General features: G+C 37.7%; 1 protein-coding gene across 17 annotated transcripts in view; it reads left to right on the top strand.

The window, feature by feature from the left end:
* ENOX2 (ecto-NOX disulfide-thiol exchanger 2) overlaps positions 1–22,334 on the top strand; it is a 247,837-nt gene that overhangs the window by 91,607 nt on the left and 133,896 nt on the right. For 10 of the 17 annotated variants that reach the window (XM_074359844.1, XM_074359842.1, XM_074359848.1 and 7 more), the window contains one exon: positions 11,540–11,683. The exons of 6 other annotated variants lie outside the window; for them this stretch is intronic. Coding sequence is in view for 5 of the 11 variants with exons in the window: in XM_074359835.1 (XP_074215936.1) it covers positions 11,540–11,683 (144 nt within the window). In the remaining 6 variants the exon portion in view is untranslated. Of the gene's footprint in view, positions 1–11,539; positions 11,684–15,746; positions 15,913–22,334 lie in introns of all 17 variants that reach the window. One more of the 17 variants, XM_074359845.1, reaches the window with a different exon arrangement.

Raw genomic sequence — 22,334 nt, 5'->3', positions numbered from 1 at the left:
TTATGCCACAGCAAATAGAGATTGAAAGCAGTTTTCTTTCTCACTGTAGCTTTGTGGTTATGCTTCCAATTCATTGTTCTTCTTCTCATACTGAACTCCTACACCTTGCAGGATTTTCAGGACTCTGACTTAAGAACTTTTAAATGGATGATCTCAGACTCCTCTCTTCCCATCAACTTCCAGATCCAGCCAGACGCCAAAGGCAGATAATTCCACTTCAAGAATATCTCTGAAATCCATTATTTTGTTTCCATTCATTGCTACTGTCTGAGACCATGCTAATGTCATCTCTCCACTGTATCACTTTGGTATTCTAACTGGTCTCTCTGCCTCTGATGCTTTCTCACCTCCAATGTGTCCTTCAACAGGTATGAGCTTTCTAAGGCACAGATCAGATATTGACAATACCTTACTCAGAACACATGCAAACCCACAATCATTGAGAATGAGCCCTGAGGTCCTACAATAAGTGCTCTGATAAAAAATGTTCTGTATACTCCTATGGAGAGAGCCTTTGGGGATTAGGAAACATTTCACTGAGGTAACATTTGATCAGGGCTTTGAAGTTTGAGTAAAAGCTCTCCAGGTGGAGAAAAGGGAAAATTATATCTCAAGCAGAGGGAATAGTACAAACAGAAAACCAGAATAGAGAGCACGGAAATAAATCCATCCATATATTGTCAGTTGATCTTCAACAAGGGTGCCAAGAATGCCCAATGGGAAAAAGATAGTATGTTCAATAAATGGCGATGGGAAAATTGATATCCATATACAAAAGAATGAATTTGGACCGGTATCTTACACCACACACAAAAATCAACTCAAAATGGATTAAAGATTTAAAATATAAAACCTGAAACTGTAAAATTCCTAGAAGAAAATCTAGGGGAAAAGCTTCATTACATTGGTCTTGGCAGCGATTTAATGATATGACTCCAAAAGCACAGACAATAAAAGCAAAAATAGACAAGTGGTACCACATCAAACTAAAAGTGTTAGTATAGCAAAGGAAATAACCGAGTGAAAAGGCAACCTACTGAATGGGAGAAAACATAAGGGGTTAATTTCAAAAATATATAAATAACTTCTATAACTCAATGGAAAAAAACAATTTTAAAAATAGGCTAAAGACTTGAGTAGACGTTTCTCCAAAGAAGATATACAAATGGCCAACATGTATACAAAAAGGTGCTCAACATCACTAATCATTAGGGTAATGAAAATCAAAGCTATGATAAGATTATTTCATACCTGTGAGGACAGCTATTTAAAAAAATGTTGGCAAGGATGTGGAATAATTGGAACCCTTGTACACTGTTGCAGCTGCTGTGAAAAACATATGGAGGTTCCTTAAAAAATTAGAAACAAAAGTACCATATGATCAAGAATCCCAATTCTGTGTATTTATCCAAACAAATTCAAATCAATATCTTGAAAAGATATTAGCACCCCAGTGTTCACTGAAGCACTATTCACAATAGCCAAGCTATGGAAACCACGTAAATGCCCAACAAATGAATGGGTAAAGAAAACGTGGTATAGACATACCAATGGAATATTATTCAACTTTTAAAAAGAAGACAATCCTGCAATATGCAAGAACATGGATGAACCTTGACAACATTATGCTAAATGAAATAAGCTGGCCGCAAATGGATGAATATTACATCATTCTACTTATATGAGTTATCTAAAATAGTCAAATTCATAGAATAAGAGAGTACAATGGTAGTTACCAGTGGCTGAGGGGCAGGGAAATGGAAAATTGCTAATTAACAGGCACAAAGTTTGACTATGCAAAATGAATCAATTCTAGAGATCTGCTATACAACATTGTGCCTGTAGTTAGCAATACTGTATTGTACACTTAAAATTTAAGAAGGTAGAGCTCATGTTAAGTGTTATAACCACAATAAAATAAAGTTTAAAAAAAAGAAGTACAGAGACCTCAAAAGGCATAGCATGTTTAAAGAATTGAGAAGTTTGGTATGAATGAAGCAAAGGATACTTGGGGGAAGCAGCAATAGATGAAGCTGATATAATAATTTGGCCCAGGTTTTCTGTGTATTTATCAGCCTTCCTTTCTGGTGGTGAGCTTTTTGAGGAATGAAACTATGTCTTATCAATTTCTGAAATCCTAGGACCTAGCACACTGCCAGGCATACAGAATTGTTTAAATGAATTGGATGATTAAGGAGAGAGACTATCTGTCAATATTGTTCTGTTGATTCATTCATTCCCATACATATTGAATACCTCAATTAGACTCCTGACTGGAGCAAAATTAAGATCCTACTTATTCTTTTATATAGCAACAATAGTAAGACTTATTTCAAACACAAATCAGCTCTTTTTTGCAGGCTTTCCTTTACAGTCATGTTTTCTCAAGGAGCAGATTCTAGCTCTCTCCTCAGTAGCACGTTTGACTTCAGCCCAGGGGCCCCTCAAAAGGAGTTAATCACTTGTCAACACCCTACACTGATAGTCCTAAGGTGGAATTGTTATAGAGGAGGTGTGTATCTATAAAGATGCATTAGCATATTATAGGAATCTGTTTTCTCCTATGTGTTTAATTTCACAGCCAACAACAGGGTTATTTATCATACATTTTTGAAAAACTAATCCAAATGAGGATTGGATTGTTAAGAATACAGAATGTATAACTCTGGAACATTAATGATACAGTATAGCAAAATTAATGGGATGGGGAAGGAGAGAGGGTAAAGTTTTTGAACATGTAAATGAAGGTTTACTGCATTTATGTAGTTCTATATTTAGGGAATGCTAAATCATAAACTCTTAATTGGTTAATTAGAAATTGTAGCACAGTGATTGGATAAATAGTTAATGAAGGCTAAATGAATGAATAAAGGAAATATGGTGAAATTAGCATGTATATTTTGGGAAAAGCAAAGATACAAATGTTATTCATACAGTGCATCAGTCCTAAAGGTTACCAATATCCTTCTAGCCTTAATTAATGTAATTAATTCTCCAAAGACTAAAAGAATTTTAGCTCTCACTCTCCCCTTCAAAGCATCCTACACTGAAATGCAGATTTATCTGACTGCCACTTCAGTTTTCACTCACTTACAGCATGTGAAATTATTTTGCTGAACTTTGTTTACAACTTATTTACTGGCGTCTTAAGAATCTATTAGAGTAAATTGTTGTACTCTGTGTGTAGTAACTGTTCCTACGGAAAGAGCTGGCTCAGCCTAGGCTTCTGACCAGATCCAGCTGACTAGCTAGTTTTCAAAATCAGTGGAGTGGTTTCTGTAGGGAGATCTGTGCTTGCTTTTGATAATTACTTCAGCCTTATGAAATCGATCAGCCTGAAGGAAAGACCTCATTACACATCTGACAAGATAGAGTCCAATTTCTATAGCAGAACAACTCTCTGCCCTCAGGCTCTGAAATCTGCAATTATTTATTTTATTTAGACGGAGACATCTGTAATACAGTACCTCTGAGCACGTTCTCAGGCACGTATTAAACAGATAACCTAATGGTCAGTATGTTAGCAACCTGCTCTTTTCCTGTCACTCAAGTAGAAAATTGGTCAACAGGAATTGCAGCATGGCCTAGAGCCAGCTCAAAGCAGGCACTGATGAATCGCTGTCTTTCTAATCCCCCACCCCCAAAGATGTGGAGAGAAGGGTAGTTGTGAGAACTGTTCCCAGGGCTAAACTAGAAGGAAAATAAGACTCTCTTCTCAGTTTCTCTGAAGACTGCCAGACTTTATCCTAAGGAAAATGATAGATCGCCCGTCTACCATCTGTCACTTTGAACTGTTCTATCAAATCAACATTTTTTTAAACTTTGTTTTCATTGAGGAATGTGATTTTGCTGTGTTTCTCAAGCCTTAAATTGAACAGGGGAAAACAGTCCTGAAGCATCCTTCTTCTTGAAGTTAGAAATATGTATTTTGCTTTCCTACTCACGGAACTCAAACACCTTAACAGATTTAGTTGAGACTTTTCTCAAATAATTCGCCTTTACCAGGCCTGCGAGATGTCAGCCTCATAGGAAAAACACAGAAAACATTCTGAACATAGGAAAATATGGATTTAGAGAGAAATGGTCCTTCTCCATTCCAGCTCCAGTGTCACCATTAGTGTTCTAATAACACAGCAACCAGCTGAAAGTGAGCACTGATTAAAGCTTTGGGAGGAGGCATTTCAGTTGTAAGGGGAAAACGTGGTTCTTTCATGTTAGAAAGTTCAAGGTGGTGACAAATATGGTCTCTCCTAAAAATAGTACAAGCAAAGAGCAATCATTTACTACTCCCAGCTTATTTACTAATGTTTTACCTTGATGGCTGTGTATTATCTGAAAAAGAGGGTTATAAAATGAATGCAAAGCTAACATCTTCTAAGACATAAACAGGATATAGTGTGGGGGCCTAAGGAGCCATACTATTCAAATTTTCATATTCCATTTTTGAGACAAATTCATATAAATCCCCGAGTGGGTTAGGAGAGAGGAGCTAACACTTATTTAGGGTCTGATATGTAGTAGACCCTAGACATACATTCTCTCATTTAATTTTCCTCACTTCCCTATGAGGGCAGTCATTATCATCCCCATTCTACAGCACAGAAACAGTGTCAAATAAATGAAGTGACTTGTTTTATACCCCTTGTAAGTGGCATACCTAATAAGTGGCAGATGGAGGTTTGAATCCAGGTCTGACTCTAGAGCAGCACTGTCCAGTCAGATTTTCTGTGATGTTGGAAATACTCTATACTATGCTGTCTGATGCAGTAGCCACTAGCCATATGTAGTTAATGAGCCCTTGAAATGGGACCAGTGCAACTAAGGAACTGAAGTTTTCATTTTATTTAATTTTAATTCATTTAAACTTAGATACAGAGGCTACATCTCTGTAACAGCTGTGTTTGATGATACGTCTCTAGGGTTTGCCTTTTCTTGACTATAGTTTATAAAGCAGGAATCTGTAACCTGGTGTTCATGGAAATATTAAGAGAAGATCCATACATGGGGTTTCTTTTATGGTGTTTTCTCATAGAAAGGTCTTAGTATGTATAAGAACTGTTTTGCCTCTTGGAAAAGGAGAATGAAGTAATGCAGACTCATGGTCAAGTGTACAGTGTGTGATAGTCTACCACCACTCCCCAAAGAGTCTTCAGGGATCCTAGGATAGAGGGGATACCAGGAATGCTAAAGGAACTCTAAAACTGTATTTCTTTCTCCCTTCATGACAGCCCCAGCAGCAGGTTGGTTGGCATCTGGGTTGGGAAACACAGCTATTGTACCCAAAGTTGCAGCTGAGTTCAGTTCTATACACATTTCTAGAGTGCTTCTAATATTTTACAAGGCACCGTGCCAGGCAGCTTGGAGGAAGAGAGATTTTTTAAATGATTAGGATGTAAAGTCTGTCCTCAAGGAGCTTACAACTTAGTGATGATGGGGTAAGGCAGAAGGGAAGGGAGGATAAGACAAATACTCAAAGAATTGTAACACAAGGCATGCTCTAAAAGGCACAGAAAAGGTAGAGATTAAGATCTGAGGAGGGCCAGAGTGGTGTTTCTTAGTAATATTGCTTATTAGGTGTGTGACCTTGGAAAAGTTACTTAAACTCTGTAAGTTTACCTTTCTTTGTAGTAAATGGGAATAATAACTAGAAAATAAAATGCTGGGATAATGAATGTTAAGGCAGGACACATTCTTAACAGTCAATGAATGGTAGTTCCCTTGGTGGCCCTGTTCCATTGCCAATACGTGTATGTATTAGGTTGGGTGCAGTTGGATAAGGGAAGGCATCATGAAGGAACTAGCATCTGAGATAAACCCTAAAGGAAGGATAGTATTTTGAAGTCATGAAATACAGAAAGGTGCAGAAACAGTATGAATCAAAGCTGTGGAAGTAGGAAAGTACTAGAATGAGTCAGTGAATGCTAGGTAGTCCTATTTTGCTAAAATGTCGGCCTTTTCTACTCAAAGTATGATTCCCCACACCAGCAGGAACAGTGTCATCTGGGAACTTGTTTAGAAAAGCATATCACAACCCAGACTTACTGAATCAAAATCTGCATTCTAACAAGATCCCCAGGGAACATGTGTGCACATTAAAGTTCAAGAAGTGTTGGGGTAGAGTACAAGCTGGGGCATAGTAGGAGACAAGGCTTGGAATAGTGGGGCCTTATTAGAAAGGACTTGAATGCCTGACCAGGTAGTGTGGGGGGTCATTAAAAGTTGCTGTAGGATCACTGCCAATGAAAATCTGCCTGTGACCAGTATTACACCTTGAAAAAGGCGATTTAAGCATAATTTTTGCTCTGAAAGTTCTTCCGCTCACTACCATTCAAGCAAGCCTCTTAGTAGAATAAGATTTTGGCCTTTTTCTTTCTCATCATTTCCTTGTTCCCTTAACTCGCCCATTAATCTTTTACAGTTACCCTTGCTTCAGCTAAACCAGTTATACAGAATATTGAACTCTCAAAATGGACAAAGTCGGTCTCATTTGTTTGACATCAGCTAAGACCTGGAACTGAGAAATGTTCATTTGTTTTGGCTGCTAACCCCTGTGGCTGGAGAGTGATATTACATTCCAACTCTTTTTAGACATTGTAAATATTCCCTCAGAAGTAGCAGGTGGAATTACAGGGTAGTGAGAGCTGAAAATGTGGAGTCAGAGGTTTTGAGGCCTAGACTGAGGAAGGAGGAGGGGCTCCCAGGGATGGATAAATCCTACAAAAGCACCTGCCATCGCATCAAGGGCCTGGCTATTATCCTAACCCCTTACTTCAAGAGTTTTGAGTTAAAAACTAATTTGGAGACCCACTCCCTCCATTTACCATGGAGTCCCATATCTAATTTTAAACTGAAGTCAATTGGAAAATAGGACTCAGGTTACAGAAATTTGTTTTATACACAAATTAGCTATAATGTTACTTTTGCCAAAAACTAATATTCTGATTTTTTTCAACATAAATGTCTGGAGATTGCTGCCTTAAATTAAATTTAGCAGATTTCTCAAGACCTAACATTTTCTTTTAAACTAATGGAACTAATCCAGAGTAGATTGTGTTTCTTTTTTGCTAAGGTTGTACTGCCTTAAATTAAGTCTGTGGGCCGCAGCTGCAGGTAAGAAGCTGCAGGGACCCACAGGGTCACATTTTGGTGCTGTAACCTGGGGCCATCGTTAAAAGTGTTAGATTGCATCATGAGGGTTAGTCCTAATTTGACCTGATAGTAGAAAGCTCTGTAACGTGAATTGTGACAGTAACTATTACAGCAGCTGGGCACAAAGAGATCATTGATCTTCTTTCATAAGAATCATGAAAATTCTTCAGTGCTTCCCTCAAAGCCCAGGAATCATTTGCATCTGTATGGCAGACATCATTGCATGTGAACTCCTTGACCTGCAGTTTGGAGGATTCACTGGGAACCACACTTCATTCTGAGAAGTTTAATCCCTTGGTTCCACTGGATAATAAATGTCATTCTCCAAGGACCCTACCCCCACCCTTCCCCAATATGCATGCTTTCTAAAGAGGCCTCATGTGTGTTATGAAGTCAGATAATCTGTATTTTTGACATGACATGAAATAACAGCTGGTCAGCTATCTAAACCATTCAGCCTGGTTTTAAACAAGATTGCATTACCACACGGACTTGTTTAATTGTGAACGTAAGATACAGAAATAGCAGAAATCTTTAACACTAATGTTTATTTTCTATTTTCCTATATCAATTCGTACTCCCCTTTATACAAACTGTATATTTTGTGGGGGTAGGTGATGAGGAGACAAGATGTGAGGGGAAATGAGTAAGATTCAAAGTTTGATTAAATTTATCCTCAGGAATAAAAGGGCAAGGACAATGAAAACTATATAAGACTTTAGAACATTTCTTTGTTCTGTTAATTATTGGTGACACCTCATTGTTTTTTCATGCAGTGATTATCAGTAGAGCCTTTAAAAAGTTAGACATTCCATGTGTTTATTTTAGGGACAATAAGCAAGTTAACAACTGAACAAAATGCATCCTACTTCACCGGCAGTTTTGGTGAGATGAAAGGAACCCTCAAAAGAGGGTAGGTGGTAGTTTTTAAAAAGGTAGAGAAAGCAAGCTGAATCCCTAAAAGCATAGGAAGGAATGGTCCCAAGGCTAAAAACTTCCCCAGATTTAGGCCTTTCAGGAATTCTATAGATAAGATTCTTGCTTTGCATGGAATAATGAACTGGATAGCCTCAAAACTTTCTTCCTAATCTAGTATCTTCCTAATATCTTCCTAATTTAATAGTTCCATCATGACTAGTAGAAAAATGGTAGAAATAGCTTCTATAAGAGATTTCAAGATAAATTCTGTAGTTTGGATGATAATTAAAATATCATAATTGCTAATATTTTCCATTCAAGTCATAATTGAGACTTCTGCAATAAGCATTCTTGAAATTGAAGTGCTGGTTGTCCTTTCAGAGTTTAGATGGTTTTAATGAGGCTATTTTACTTAAAATAGCATTCTTGGCTTGGATTATATATATATTGACACAGAAAAGATCCTACAAGTACCTACTGATTTACTGATTTATTGGTTTATTTAGTGCTGTCACAGAGGAGGAATGAAACAATACAATTAAAGTAGCTAGGAAGCTCTAGTGTTGTAGGATTTTGCTCTCTATATAGCTCTTATTCTTAAACTACAAATCTTTGGAGACTGCATTGGGTCCTGGATAATATAAAATGCAGATTTGTATCCAGTGAATCAGCTTACTGAATGGGATGTCACTCTCTCCTTGATATGATGTCTTTTTCTGTAAGAAACAAGGCCTGAGATGGTATGCTGAATTATCAGAATTTTCATATATCTGGATCACATACGAGATAGATACACAGAAATTGCTTGAAATCTCAAGCATATTCAGTTCCAGACAAAAATCTGTGGTACATCGGTATAAGGAAGAAAATACCTAAATCCCTAAAGTTACCATCTGGGACTAAGTAAATGGCAAGACGATTATAATCAAAAATCTATGACTTAATACCTTTAATTCATCAGATTTTTTTTCCCCTGGACTCCTTCAACTTTTAGAAAACAGTACAAACAGCAATTAAAAGATTCAATGAGGAAAGTAGGGTATATCCTTGGATAAGGGCAAATTTAGACCAATCTCACATTGTGCACCAAAAATTCTAGAAATGAAAAATAGAAATTACCAGTTAATATATATTGAGCATCTGGTATATGCCAGATGACATGCAGAATGTTCTACATACATGATCTTACTTAGCCCTTTTAATAGTCCCATGGGTTAGGTACTGCCTTAGCTTCCTTTTACAGATTATAGCACTGAAGCTCTGTAAGATCCTTAGTCATCTACTTAATAAGGCAGGAAAATGGACTAATATATTACTCTGTTACATTATCAAATGTAAGAGAAAAAATTTTCTGATTAACCATTATTAATCAGAACTTCCTAATCCCTGAGCATTCCTTTTGATCAAGATTTTACCACCCTGCAATATAGTATTCAAATAATGGAAATGGATTTGAAATCTAATTATTTTAAGTAATGTTGATATAATCAGCACCAGAATGTTTGTGTCATTAATTCTTGATTATCAGCTGTCAGTCTTTATTCTAACTACATGAGTTAATAGAATGAGTCACCTACCCCCACCCTATGGAGTATTCATTCATTCCTCAACACTCACTATGTGCCAGGCACATTGCTAGGCAGCAGGAATACAGTTGTGGAGGGGGGAGGGAGTGCAGTGGAGAATATCCTTCTTGGAAGAGCTGCTTACAAACTTCAAACCTACAGGAGAAAAGTTTGTTTTAATTATATATATATTCTTATCTTAGCAACAACCCTGTGCAATGTTATCATTTCCCTTTTACACAGTATGAAAGTAAGACTAAGAGAGATTACATGAATTGCCAGAAGCTACCCAGATAGTAAAGGACAGAGCCAGGTTTTGAACCCCAATCTGTCAGGCTCCCAAGCACATACTATTTCCACTGTACTAGTCTATCTTCCATGGAACTTATTTTGGTCAGTATGATACTGCAGAAAGAAATACCAAGAAAAGTTTTGAAATAGTACACTAATCACATTTGATTCTGGGACTGCTCAAGTGCAATAAAAATCTTCATTTGTAAATTATATAAAATCTAGTCTTTGAAAATAGTATGGGTCATGATCTGAATGTTTCTTGAGTGTAGCAATTGGTATTTGTTTCTTTAATTCTAGTCATGGTAGGGATTTAATAGGACATGGATATGATGCAGTAAATGGTTGACTTGCGATAAAGAAGCAACTTTTCATTCTTTCACTTAGTTACTCAGATGATGTAAAGGAAAAATGTTTTAAGTCCCAGAAAACATTTAATGGAGGTGTTCCAAGTGGAATCTGATTGCTGAAGAAATGATACTTTTTACGTAGGGTGAAAACATTAGCATAGGAATACTTTTTATTAAAAACAATAGTGTAAAGCCATATTATTAGAACCTTAGCATTCTTTTTACTGAAACTTGATTGACCTGTAGCTGACTGGATTCCAAGCTTTTACTGACATTTTACAATATTACCTCAAGAATTGTACAGCTGTGGGCCATAGAAAAATTGAGAATTGAAGAGTGAGCCATAGCAGACCAACCTGATTACCCTTTTGATAGGATTAGAGGACTAGTGGATAAAAAGCTTAGGAGAGATCACCTAACTTTGGTCTTTAACAAAGCTTTTGATTCCACATTTCATGAAGTTTTCATGGAAACACTTGAAATTCCAGGCGCTGCTGCCAGAGGAGTAAGAAAGTATCTCTGCTCACCCCAGGCTGAAACATGTAAGACTTGGGAATAGAAAAATGCCTTTTGCCATTTTTATATGGTGTGGCACAACTAGTAAAGAGACTAGTAATAAAGTGACCATACTCTGAGATCACCTGAAGAGGATGGGATTAACACAACTCAAACTTAGGTCATAACTCCACATTACTCCAACTACTAAATAACCCCCTTGTGCGTTCCGTATCTTTGTTTCCTTCTCTAGTTTGCTATGAAGTTATGGTTTTCTCTTTTGGAAACCTCTATATTATCTTTGGAAGTGACTTTGACACCAGGACAGTCTAATGATTACATCTGCATCAATTCAACAACCCTTGTGATGAAAGAATGGGAAAAAATGTCAAGAGATAATCTAAGAAATACGTGGTCAAACTTTTTCAAAGGAAGAGTGGGTCCAACTATGGTCACATTTAAAGAGGGTCCTAATTCTTTAAGGGAGGAGGTAGAAGATAATTGACAGCTTATGGCCAAAAATGTTAATTTCCCAGAAACTGGAGGGATCTTACAAATGACAGAGCCACAGTTTATTAAGAGCCTACATTTTAATTCTGTACTTGTCAAAAAGATCTGTAAAAACTGCAGAGGGCAAATGGCTTTAAGAAATTAACCTGTTACTCCTAGGCTCTTAAGATACAGAGTTTTCCTCTAGTGGCTCATAATGAAATCTGGAGACATCCCAGTCCTTAATGGAGTCTGGATTTTGGCTTTCTTTTTCTTCTTTAGGGTTGAACCAGCTGCCCTTTGACCCTGCCAACAACAACGAGCCCCTGCAGTTTGGTAGTGCCAGTGGCCCTCTGGTCACAGAAGGCCTCCTTGAGAATGGAGGGGAGTCAAGCAAGAAAAGAAAGAGAACAAATGCTCCTTCAGGTAAGCTAGGCGATAACCCATTCTCTTAGGCCAGTGCCATTGAGTCAACATTGTCCGAGACTCTACTATGTAGTGGGTACTGTGCTAGGATTTGTAGGAACTACAGAAATGAGAAAGAGTCCACTGCTGTCGGTGAACTCATGGTGGGATAGAGGGTGGAAAGAGCAAACACTTGAATAATTCTAATAAGATAGAGTATCATCAGTGCTGTAGTAAGTGTGTAAAAGGAAAAACAAAAACAATGGGAGCACAAACAAGGGAAGAGTTTAATTCAGCCTTGGGCATTGTGGAACACTTTATAGCAGAAGTGGTGTTTGTAGCTGGCTCTTGAATCGGTAGGTTTAAGACAAGAAGAGGTGAGTAAAGAACATTGATTTAGGCAGAAGGAATTACATGAATGAATTATGTCACTATACATTTTTCTTTGTATGTACAAGTGCTGGGTACCCTTACTTTTACTTCTAATGTGGATAACTGCATATATTTGCCTCTCCCCACCCCATCACCGTTTCTCCTAGTACACACTATGCTCGCATGTGTTCTATGCCCTCATAGCTCTCTTAGAACAGCTGAGTAACAGATTTTCCTAAATCCTGTATAACAACCAACTGAATTTTTGGCATCCCCTGCAATTCCCCCCATCATTCTTGCTCCATTGGCCTATGTTAAATTTCTCTAAATAAGTGGGGAAACAATGGGAGAAGCAGATCTTAACTGGTCATTTAATATTTTAAAATTTCATCTCTTTGTTACTTGGCTATTTATTTGAGAATAGTGTCCATAGTGTATTGAGACTGATCTGAGATTTTAGGATGAGACTAATAGACATGTTCATGGTGTTTTTGGTCTTGTTTTCTTCTGTTTTTTACCATTTCCCATTCAGCTTATAACATGGAACATGTTTGCAAACACGCAATATTATAACCTGACTCAGATCATAGGTCTTTCTGCTTATAAATGAAGATATATGTTAAATACAAGTTTGGAGAACAAAATTACAGTAAAGCATTAGCTATCTGGAGCCCTGAAGAAAACTGTGATTTTTAGAGAGCTGTATTTTCTGGGGCATTGGAAAGGCATAGTATACAGCCAAGTAACTTGCCTGAGTTGTAATCCCAGCTCTCTGTCTGTGGCCTGGGTTGGCAGGTTCCTTAACCTCTCTCACTTTCACTTTCTTCAACTGTAAAGTTAGAAATGATACTAAAACCTCTTAGGATTGTTAGTAGAGTTAAATGAAATTATATAGGTAAAGTGCTTAGCATGATAACCTACACATACTTCATCATTTAATAAATCGCTTAATAAATGTTGCTATTATTTTGCTATCGTTATCATTATATAATATTATGAACTCCATCGTTTTAAGCATCAGTGCATTTTGCATTTTTAGGTTTGGTTAACCTAAAAACCGTAATGGTTTTATGGATACAAATCATGCTTGTGTGTGTGCATGTGCATGTGTATAAACTTATTTGTCTTTTTGAGGCATATATTCAACAAATCTAAACTTTGCTTGATCATTTAAAGGCATAATTCCAGTCATTAGTCATTGTACTGTGCTATAGTACTCTATTATACTTTTATGGGTTTACTAAGGAATATAGGCCTTTTAACTCTAAATTGTCCTAGACTGTGGTGGCTATTTAGTTATTAGAGCCACATTTTGTACATGTCCTGTTTCCTTTCTGCAGTATGTAGTCATTTCTAGTTTCTCTCAGTGTCCCTTCATGTAACAGCCCTTTTTCTCCTTCTAATCAGTTATGAACTTCAAACAAACAAACAAAAACAGCCAGCTCTCCAAGTTGATGTGTCAAATTAGTATGTTAAGTGAGACTTAAATCAAGCTGTAAGAGAACCTGCTATGGAGAGAGATGCAGGATTTAGGGCATCAACTTTAAGACATCTATTTTGGCTGCTCTGATGCCTTTTTTGATTACTTATTAGTTTTTCTGCTGTGTTCGTAGTAAGTGATGTGCTGGTCTATAGTAATACCTCCTGAACTTCAGTTAACTCATGAGGGTGGGAAAAAGGAGTATGCATTAATCTGAATTGTGAACCACCTTTAAAGAATCGCAGTTTTATTTCTAATGAGTATATTCAGTGAGAGCAAAGTAACTGTTGCAGATATAGGATTCTAGCAGTAGGTTATGTTAATCTATAATTATTAGAATCAATTTGCATTCAAATAATGAATATGCCTAAGTTCTTAAAAAACAGTATGTTCTTAAAAATAGGTGAGCTAGGCCCCTAGCAGACTAAATTAGCTCCCTTGTAATCTTTTTCATACTATTTGCTTAGTGAACCCTTTCTTTAAAAGTAGTATGAAAGTAACTCCAGCCCAGGCTAAATTATCACAAATTCCAAATTACTGTAGTCCAAATTAATAAGGTTTTACTATACAGGGAGTCTCATAATTGTTCAGCTGGCAATCTTATGGTATTATAAATGGGCAGATTGCTTTATAATGATATTTTCTTCCTATGCAGTGCTAGACGAAAGGAAGAGAGAAGATATTTTTTGAGTAGGAACTTCCTTCTTCCTTTATCACCATTCCCTGCATCTTGGCAAGGAGGAAAGCTACAGTTGGAGGTCCTTACAGGAGCTACCAGCCATTTCAGTTCTAAGCTGAGATACACATCCATCCATTACATCACTCAATCCTGTGACCCCTTTCAATCAAAACCATCTCTTTCCGTCTCCTGTCACTACAGATGAAGGCAGGGTCTGTGCCTGCAGCTCTAGTTCCTCACTACACATTCTATTCTTCTTCCTTTCCCACCCCTCCCACCTCACTTTTTTCTACAAACTGCCTCTCTCCTCTTATACTAGAATTGATCTCTTAAAGGTCACCAGTGACCTCCAAATTGTCACAGTCAGTAGCCTTTTGACAGGTCTCAGCTACCTTGATCTGTTTGCTTCATTTGATGCTGTTAACAGCCTCCTCTTGCTTGAATTCTTTCTACTTATGCTTTCCTTGGCAATATAGTTTGCAGAGTCCTCTTCCTCTTCTGTCCCCTTCAAGCATTCTTTCTCCTTTTCTTCCTACCTCCACCCTGAGTCTACTATTATCCACATGTATAGGTGAAGAAATAAAGGATAAATGAACTTGCCCAAGAGTGAACATTTAGCAAGTGGTTTAAACAGGCTTCCAACTCCAAAGCCTTTCTCTAACGACTATCCCAGAATTACTATATCTGTAGATATTAGGAATCTGGACCCATTACTAAAGTGCATATTAAACATTGGTGGCACACTAGGGAAAAATGTGTTTGTGTGAGAATAAGGTGAGCAAAGCTTGGATTTGATCATCTCTAGGATCCCTTCAAACTCTGAGATCCCATGGTTCCTTCTTTTCAGATTTCTTTTCTGCTACTCCTCAAAACAAGTCTTCTATTTCAGCCAATGTAGTCTGCTACCTTTCTCCAAACAGGCACTAGGCCTGCCTACTTTGGGACCTTGCTCACGCCATTTCCTTTGCCTAGCCTGCTCACCCTCTTCTACCTGTCAAAATCATGTCCAACTGACAGCACCTAGTACAAATCCTGCCTTCTCCAGGAAGCCTTCTGGATCACCCCAGTTAGAATTGTTCACTTGTACCCCTGAAACCCCTTGGTCATTATATTCATATGAATCACTCGACACTGATCATAGACCACCTTGAACTATTGGTTATCTGTTCATACAAATATGTCTTAGCCTTTCAACTCAGTCATCATCCCCTGACTGGAAGGGCCCCTGATTCTTATGTCTTTTGGTAGAGACACGGTGTCTTGAACACCATAGATGTTTAAGAAACGTTTGTTGATTGATCACATATCTGGCTGAAGAATTGCTTTCCCTTTGCCTAGATATACTCTATGATTTTCTTGTCACTCTCAGGGTGGAGCTGTGCACAAAACTGGGCACTCGGTATCTCATGTTGATCAACTGACTGCCTCGCTTGCCCCTAAAGGTCAAACTCTAGACATTCGTGAGACTGTATCCTTTAGAGCAGCCACACATCGAACCCAGGGGCTTGTGAAAAGAATACCTGTCCCTAATGGAATCTTTGTCTCTTTACTAGGTGAAATTTCATGAGCACCCAAGAGAAACTGATAGGTGGAGTTGGGTGTCCTGTTCCAACTCCTCCTCTGTGAAGTATATCAGTAACCTGGATTAGATATTACTGCAGTATTTGGCCACAGATTCTTTCTATGTGGATCTGGCTGCTTTGCAGCTTTTATCGTAAGGTGAGCTCAGAATTCTTCAGTGTGTTTGCTCTTAAATTTCACCTTTTCCCCATGGAAATGTTCCTTTGGTGATTCTGCAGCTGCATAAATTGTCTAAGATTATGGAGAGTCCCCTTTTTCAGCTTATGCTCCATGACCAAAGAGTAGAAGATTGTTAAACCCTTGTCAAATCACAGCAGCACGTTCCTGTCCAGAAAATGCCAGCTGTCTCCTGGTTTGAGATCCACCTGTTGTAGAAGTAGAGATACCAACCCTCTTTTTAAATACTTCCACTAAAGTGGAAGAATCCTTGAGTCAACAAGGCCAACAGGATGATGACTAAAATCCAATGCACTGTTTTAAGCAACACTGGCATTCTAAGAAGGTGCCAGCTCACTGGAAGAGTGGGCAACTAATCTGGGTATAGTTATGATACCAGAGTGATCATCCAGATGTGGACATAGTCCTATTTCTATTGTCTTCTCTCATAGTTCTGTATTGAAAGTTATATTTGCACTTAATTATACGATGCCCAGTATGGAAAGAGGGATCTTCAACCATTGCCATTTGCAGTAATGATTGAACCCCAAGAGTTCAAGTTCTTCAGGAATACTCTTCAATTCAATAATAATTTGCATCAGTATGGTGATTCTTTCTCTTAATATATTTTCGTATTCATTTCATTTTATAGATGAGGTGCTAATAACCAGAAAGAAGAAATAACTTTGACTAAGATGGAATAGTATCACCAGGAATGTTAAGATATGATTAAGACCTCCAGATTTTAGAATTGGAGGTAATCTCGCCTAACTCCATCATTTTCACAAATGAAAAAACTGAAAGCCAGAAAAGGGATTTTTCTAAAGTCACATGATTAACCAGTAGCAGAACCAGAACTGATTATTACCAGTATCTAAACTTGATCATAAACCCCTAACTCAGTTCTCAAGGTTTCCTCTAGAATTTCTGCAAGTCAGAATGAGACTTGACAATATGTAAGACAGTGAACAGTTCCAGCACTGCCAAGACTAGATAAACAAGAGGAAGTAGGCCTGCAGAGCAGCAAGGAGAGGTTCAGTCAGACATAAGGAAGAACTATATTAGAATGATTTATCAGGGGAAGTTGTTTAAGCCCTCTTGGAAAAGAAATATAAAAATGAGATGAACAGTCATCTCCCTCAGAGTGCTTTTGTTTCCATTCTTACCTAGAAGAGGGCCAATGAACCAGGAAACTTTTACAATACTGACGGCCCTTTGATTTACCTCACACTCACAGGTCTGAGACTTTTATTTCACGTGTACTTTGAAGTTCACAAATGAAAGCATTGATTGTTTTTAAAGTGAGAAAATGCCACCATTTTATATCTTGATGTGTGGTATTTCTATCGTGTCCGCTGAATTATTATATTGCCAAAGACAAAAAGAGCCTATTGTTCCTTCAGATGGAATTAAAATAAGAAAAAAGAGTAGACTAATAGCCCTACTCAGTTTATTTAGTCCTTTGGACATTTTTATCTAATTATCAGTTTCAAAAATAAAACTATATCTTGATAACTAAAGGATCAAAAACATAAGCTGAATTTCTTTCTCAATTCTGATAGAAACTCTGTGAAATTTTTCACCTTCAAGGACTCTCAGGCGGATGGGAGATTGAGGGTGACACAGAAGAAGCAAGATAGAAAAATGCAAATACATCTCTCTTAAGTTGCCCCAACCATTGGAATAGCTTTGGAACGATTCTGTGACTTCATTGTACCTCAGTCTTTAAGAGTTCTTCTCTCAAAGACGTAAAGTGTGAGTCAGCCTTATGTGTTGGTAATATAGAGGCTAGTGGTAGATATTGAATCATAGTTTTAGAGTTAGAGGCAATCTCATTTAACTCCATCATTTTCACAAATGAAGAAACTGAAAGCCAGAGAAAGCACTTTTCTAAAGTCACACGATTAACTAGTAGCAGAACCAGAACTGATTGTTACCTATTATCTATATAATCATTTCAAGGTGGCTAGGCCTGTGGCATGTGATTGATTCATTTGTATTGCAGAAGGTGTATCTATAACCTAGAGGAGCTGGCTTCCCCCATGCTAATTGTATTACATGATTTGTAGCCAGCTAACACAGTGGTATATGAGGTATCATATCTGTTCTGCCTGCTGCACAGGGGAGGGCCCTTTGATCTCAAACTAGAAAAGGAGTTTGAGTCTGGGAAATACCTATGAGGGAATTGCTTCTGTATGGCTGAACTCCAGCAGTTCAGCAAATCACAGAAGAAAGTCTTTGTGACACTTGCTTACTTGGCAGGAGACAGTTCCTGTCCTCCATCTCAGCCCACCCTAAGGTTACTCCATCCAAATAGGAAAAAAATTTTATAATCATGTTTTATCTGTTACTTAAACTTTGTTGCATAATTTTGTCTAGAGGATCTCTTTCAATTTCTCAATTTTTAGGTAAAGACTTTTCTGAAAAAAAATCAGTTTTTGGTTGGTAAAACTCAATTTTACAGTAAAAGAATTCTTAGATTTGGGGATTTTTTTTTCTCTCCTGTTGGTTTAATAAAGTTATTAAAGCAACTGTCATTCTTGACTTTGAAGCCTGTAAGGGCCTCCCTGACCTTAATAAGAGAAAGAAGCATATTTAGACATGTAGTGAAGAGAAATGCTGATGATGCCGATTTTAGTACTGGATTTGCCACTTGTCATTAGTATTTTGACCCTGGGCAAATCACAGAAGCCTTTTTTGAAGCTTCAATTTCCACATCTGTTAAATGGGGAGAGCATTTTGAAAGCTGTCAACAGTTACTCTTACAGTTACTTCTGCTGTTTGTTAAGGTTTGAGAGTGTGAGTGCTTTTCTCCTAACAATTCTGAGTCAAACTGAGAACAAACACAAAAGGCCATGTGAGGAACAAAATGTGGTATCAGGTTTATTATAAGTAAAACTGGATTGAAGAACATGGCTTGAGCTTAAGGCCTAATGAAGCTTCCTACCATCTCCAGCTCCAAATCTATACCTTGATACCCACAGATGGGAATGTCTGAGTCTACAGAACAGACCACTTACCTGCCAGTGTCATTCAGAGTGATGGCCTGTGTCCCAGTTCAGCGGATGCTAGAAATTGAGAGCCAGGTGAGCCTGTGGGCCTGCCACTGGATAACAGTGTCTGTGCCCTAACTAAGCTCTGCTCACTTTATAAGAGAGAAAGGGTTATGTCAACCTGAGGACATTCAGACCTGAAAGCCAGAATGCAGAATTTAAGCCATGAATGAGCACTTATTTTTATTCTAATCTTACTAATCAGATAAGTCAACACTCCTCCTATGCCAAGGAGAAAGCAAGGGTGGAGAGAAAGCCCAGAGAAGTTTCTATAGTACTGTCTGCCCTCTCACACAAGTAGAATGGATTTTCCCTCCTCCCCGTGGAATTAGAGGACAAGTATGAAAATAAACTCCACCATCCCAACCTTGCTATTTATTTGCAGATTAATATGACTTTGGATTTTTCAAAGTCCTATCCTTAGAATTTTTTTTTTAACCAGGGGAAACTAGCAATGACGGTCTATTGCATGGTATAAATAAATAGGGTTATTCTAGCACCATGTGCTCAGTTTAGATTTTTACTTCTCCATGTATAAAATCAAGACAAATTCCAGGTGGAGCTCAACTTCAAATCATCTGATTTTGCTTCAAAGTAGTATCTTACAGTGAAGAGATTTCCTTTTCATGAACTTCAAGCACAGATATTTCTGCTGCCATTTCGGCATTGTTATTCCACCTGGGATTGCAAACTCTGCAGGTCTTCCTTTCTCTTCCATGACACCAAAGTATAATAATTGAAATATTTTATTACCATTACTACTAATAGCTAAGACTATGGAACACCTACTGTGTGCCAGATACTGTTCAAAGTATTTCAAATGTGTTGACTTACTTGACTTTCACAGCCACTCTATGATTATTTTTATTTTACTGATAAGGAAACTTAAATACAGAGAAGTTGAGTAATTTGTCCAAATAATAAGTAGAGAAGTTGAGATCCAAACTAAGGCAGGATACCTCTAAAATTATTGTCAAAAATCAACTGAATCAGAATGGAAATTGAGGAAGGGCCAGGGATCAATGTTATTTAAAAGCACCGCAAATGATTCCAATATGCAGCCAGGCTTAAGAACCAGTTCAGCTACCCATATTGCATCAGAGAAATTAGGTGTACCTAGGCCACTGTGGTTCAGAATGTTGGACGTTTGTAGGGCAGTCATCCCCCCCACTTTTCCATGTGATATATTCCAAGACCCCCTGGTAGATGCCTGAAACTGCAGATAATAGTGATCCCTATATATACTGTGTTTTTTCTACGCACGCATACCTATGATAGAGTTTAATTTATAAATTAAGCACAGTAAGAATATCTGAATTTCCAGGATCACCATTCTTGCACTTTGGGGCCATTATTAAGTAAAGTAAGGGTTAGTTGAACACAAGCACTGCTGATACCATGACAGTTGACCTGATAACCTAGGCAGCTACTAAGTGACTAACAGGTGGGATATGCTGGACAAAGGGACAATTCATGTCCCAGGTGGGATAGAGCAAGACAGCATGAGATTTCACATGCTACTCAGAACAGCATGCAATTCAAAACATATGAATTGTTTATTTCTGGAATTTTCCAGTTAATATTTTTGGACCGCGGTTGACCTCAGGTAACTGAAACTGCAGAAAGCAAAACTACGGATACTGTATTCTATAATAAAATATGTCTAGAGTCTTCTGTCAAGAACTGAAGTTACAGTGAAACAGTAGACCAGAAGGTGACAAATAAAGCAGTTGTGTGTATGTTGACTGCTCTAGGTATTTCAACAAAGAATTGGCCACCTAATTTGAAATTTTCTTTCTCCGCTCTATTTCCTGCTACCCATTTACATCTGTTGAAATAAAAATCCACGATGATGAAATTCCCTTCTGTAATAGGCTAGGGGACAGTCTTGATTTTCTTTTTCCAATCTCCATTTCCTTGATAATGTGAGCTATTCAATTTAAGCCATGCAGGTTGCAGTATTTCACACTGAGCAATTGCTTGTGTAATAGAATTAACTTTAAAATATTTTGCTTATTCGACATTTGAATTTTAAGCAAAGCAACTTTCACGTGCAAGCTATTTTATGGAATGTGGTGAGTGAGGGTTGATGAGAGCGGCACAGAAAGCCGTTAGAGATATGTCCAACTACTCCAGTGGTATGTGCTATTTTGCAGGGGAGGCAGGTTTCAGCAAGTGGCATTCCCCAGCTACAGTCCCTTTCTTCTGTGTATTTGATTCAATAACAACAATACAGGAGCAGCAGCTTTTATTAAATATTGATTGTATGCCAACCACAGTGTTTTACATAAAAACTCAACCAAACTTCATAACAAATCTATAACATAGATATCATTTTCTCCTTTATTTATAGATAAGAAAACTGAGGCTTAGAAAACTTATGAAACTTTCCCAGGCTGCAGCTAATATATAGTAGAACAGGATGTAAAAAGAGGGAGGCAGGATACCATAGTTGTCAAGAGGACATACTCAGAATCCTGGCTCTGACCTAAGGCAAGTTATTGTAGCTCTTTGAGCCTCAGTTTGCTCACATATAAAATAGGAATAAGCGTACTGAGTGTACAGGTTGTTTTGGGATTAAGTGAGAAAATGAATAAACAGTGCTTAATACATGGTGTTCTTTTGTTCAGTGAATATTTATTTAGTCTTAAGTTTGAAACATTGTAGTGGGTGTTAAGAGTACAGCTATAAATAAGGCAAACTTCGACTCTGGCCTTGTGATGCTCACAGTCTAATAAGGAAGACAGTCATTAAGCAAATAATTGCACAAATAATTATTTGCAATTATGCTGAGTGCTATCAAAGAGTGGCTGCTTATAGTGAATACTCTGTAAATAAGAGCAAATATTTACTAAGTGGCTATTACGTGCTGGGCACTAAGCCAGGAAGAAATGGAGTGCATAATGGAATGAAGAGTAAAGGCATTTTCATGGAATTTTACTTCAGGTCAGGATGAGGTTAATGAAGACAACTTTGTTCCTCTGGTCAATCAAGGAAGCTTTGTAGGGAAAGAGGTGACATTTCAGAAGATTACTGATTGAATTCCCTGGGAAGAAGAGAGATCAAGTTAAGAATGTGCCTTTCCTCAAAATTAGTTCCTGGGGATCATGCAAGTCATTTAATGTAAGGGGCATCTCCAGCATGAGTGGCCTTTGTATCTGGCAAGACAGAAATATTACAAGACTTGTGTAACAAGCCACAGGAACCAGGCTTTCCCTCTAAAATGAATGCCAAGTGCTGAAGGAAATTCAGCACTTGGCATAAAGTCTGAGCAGGCAACGAGTCATAACTACGTACTGTTTTCACATGCTGATTTAAATATCATCCCATACAAATATAGTGGTTCTACTG

This window comes from Camelus bactrianus, chromosome X, assembly GCF_048773025.1.
Source record: "Camelus bactrianus isolate YW-2024 breed Bactrian camel chromosome X, ASM4877302v1, whole genome shotgun sequence".
Taxonomy (NCBI): domain Eukaryota; kingdom Metazoa; phylum Chordata; class Mammalia; order Artiodactyla; family Camelidae; genus Camelus; species Camelus bactrianus.
Note: the sequence above shows the minus strand (reverse complement) of the source record. Positions and strands in the feature narration are given on the sequence as shown.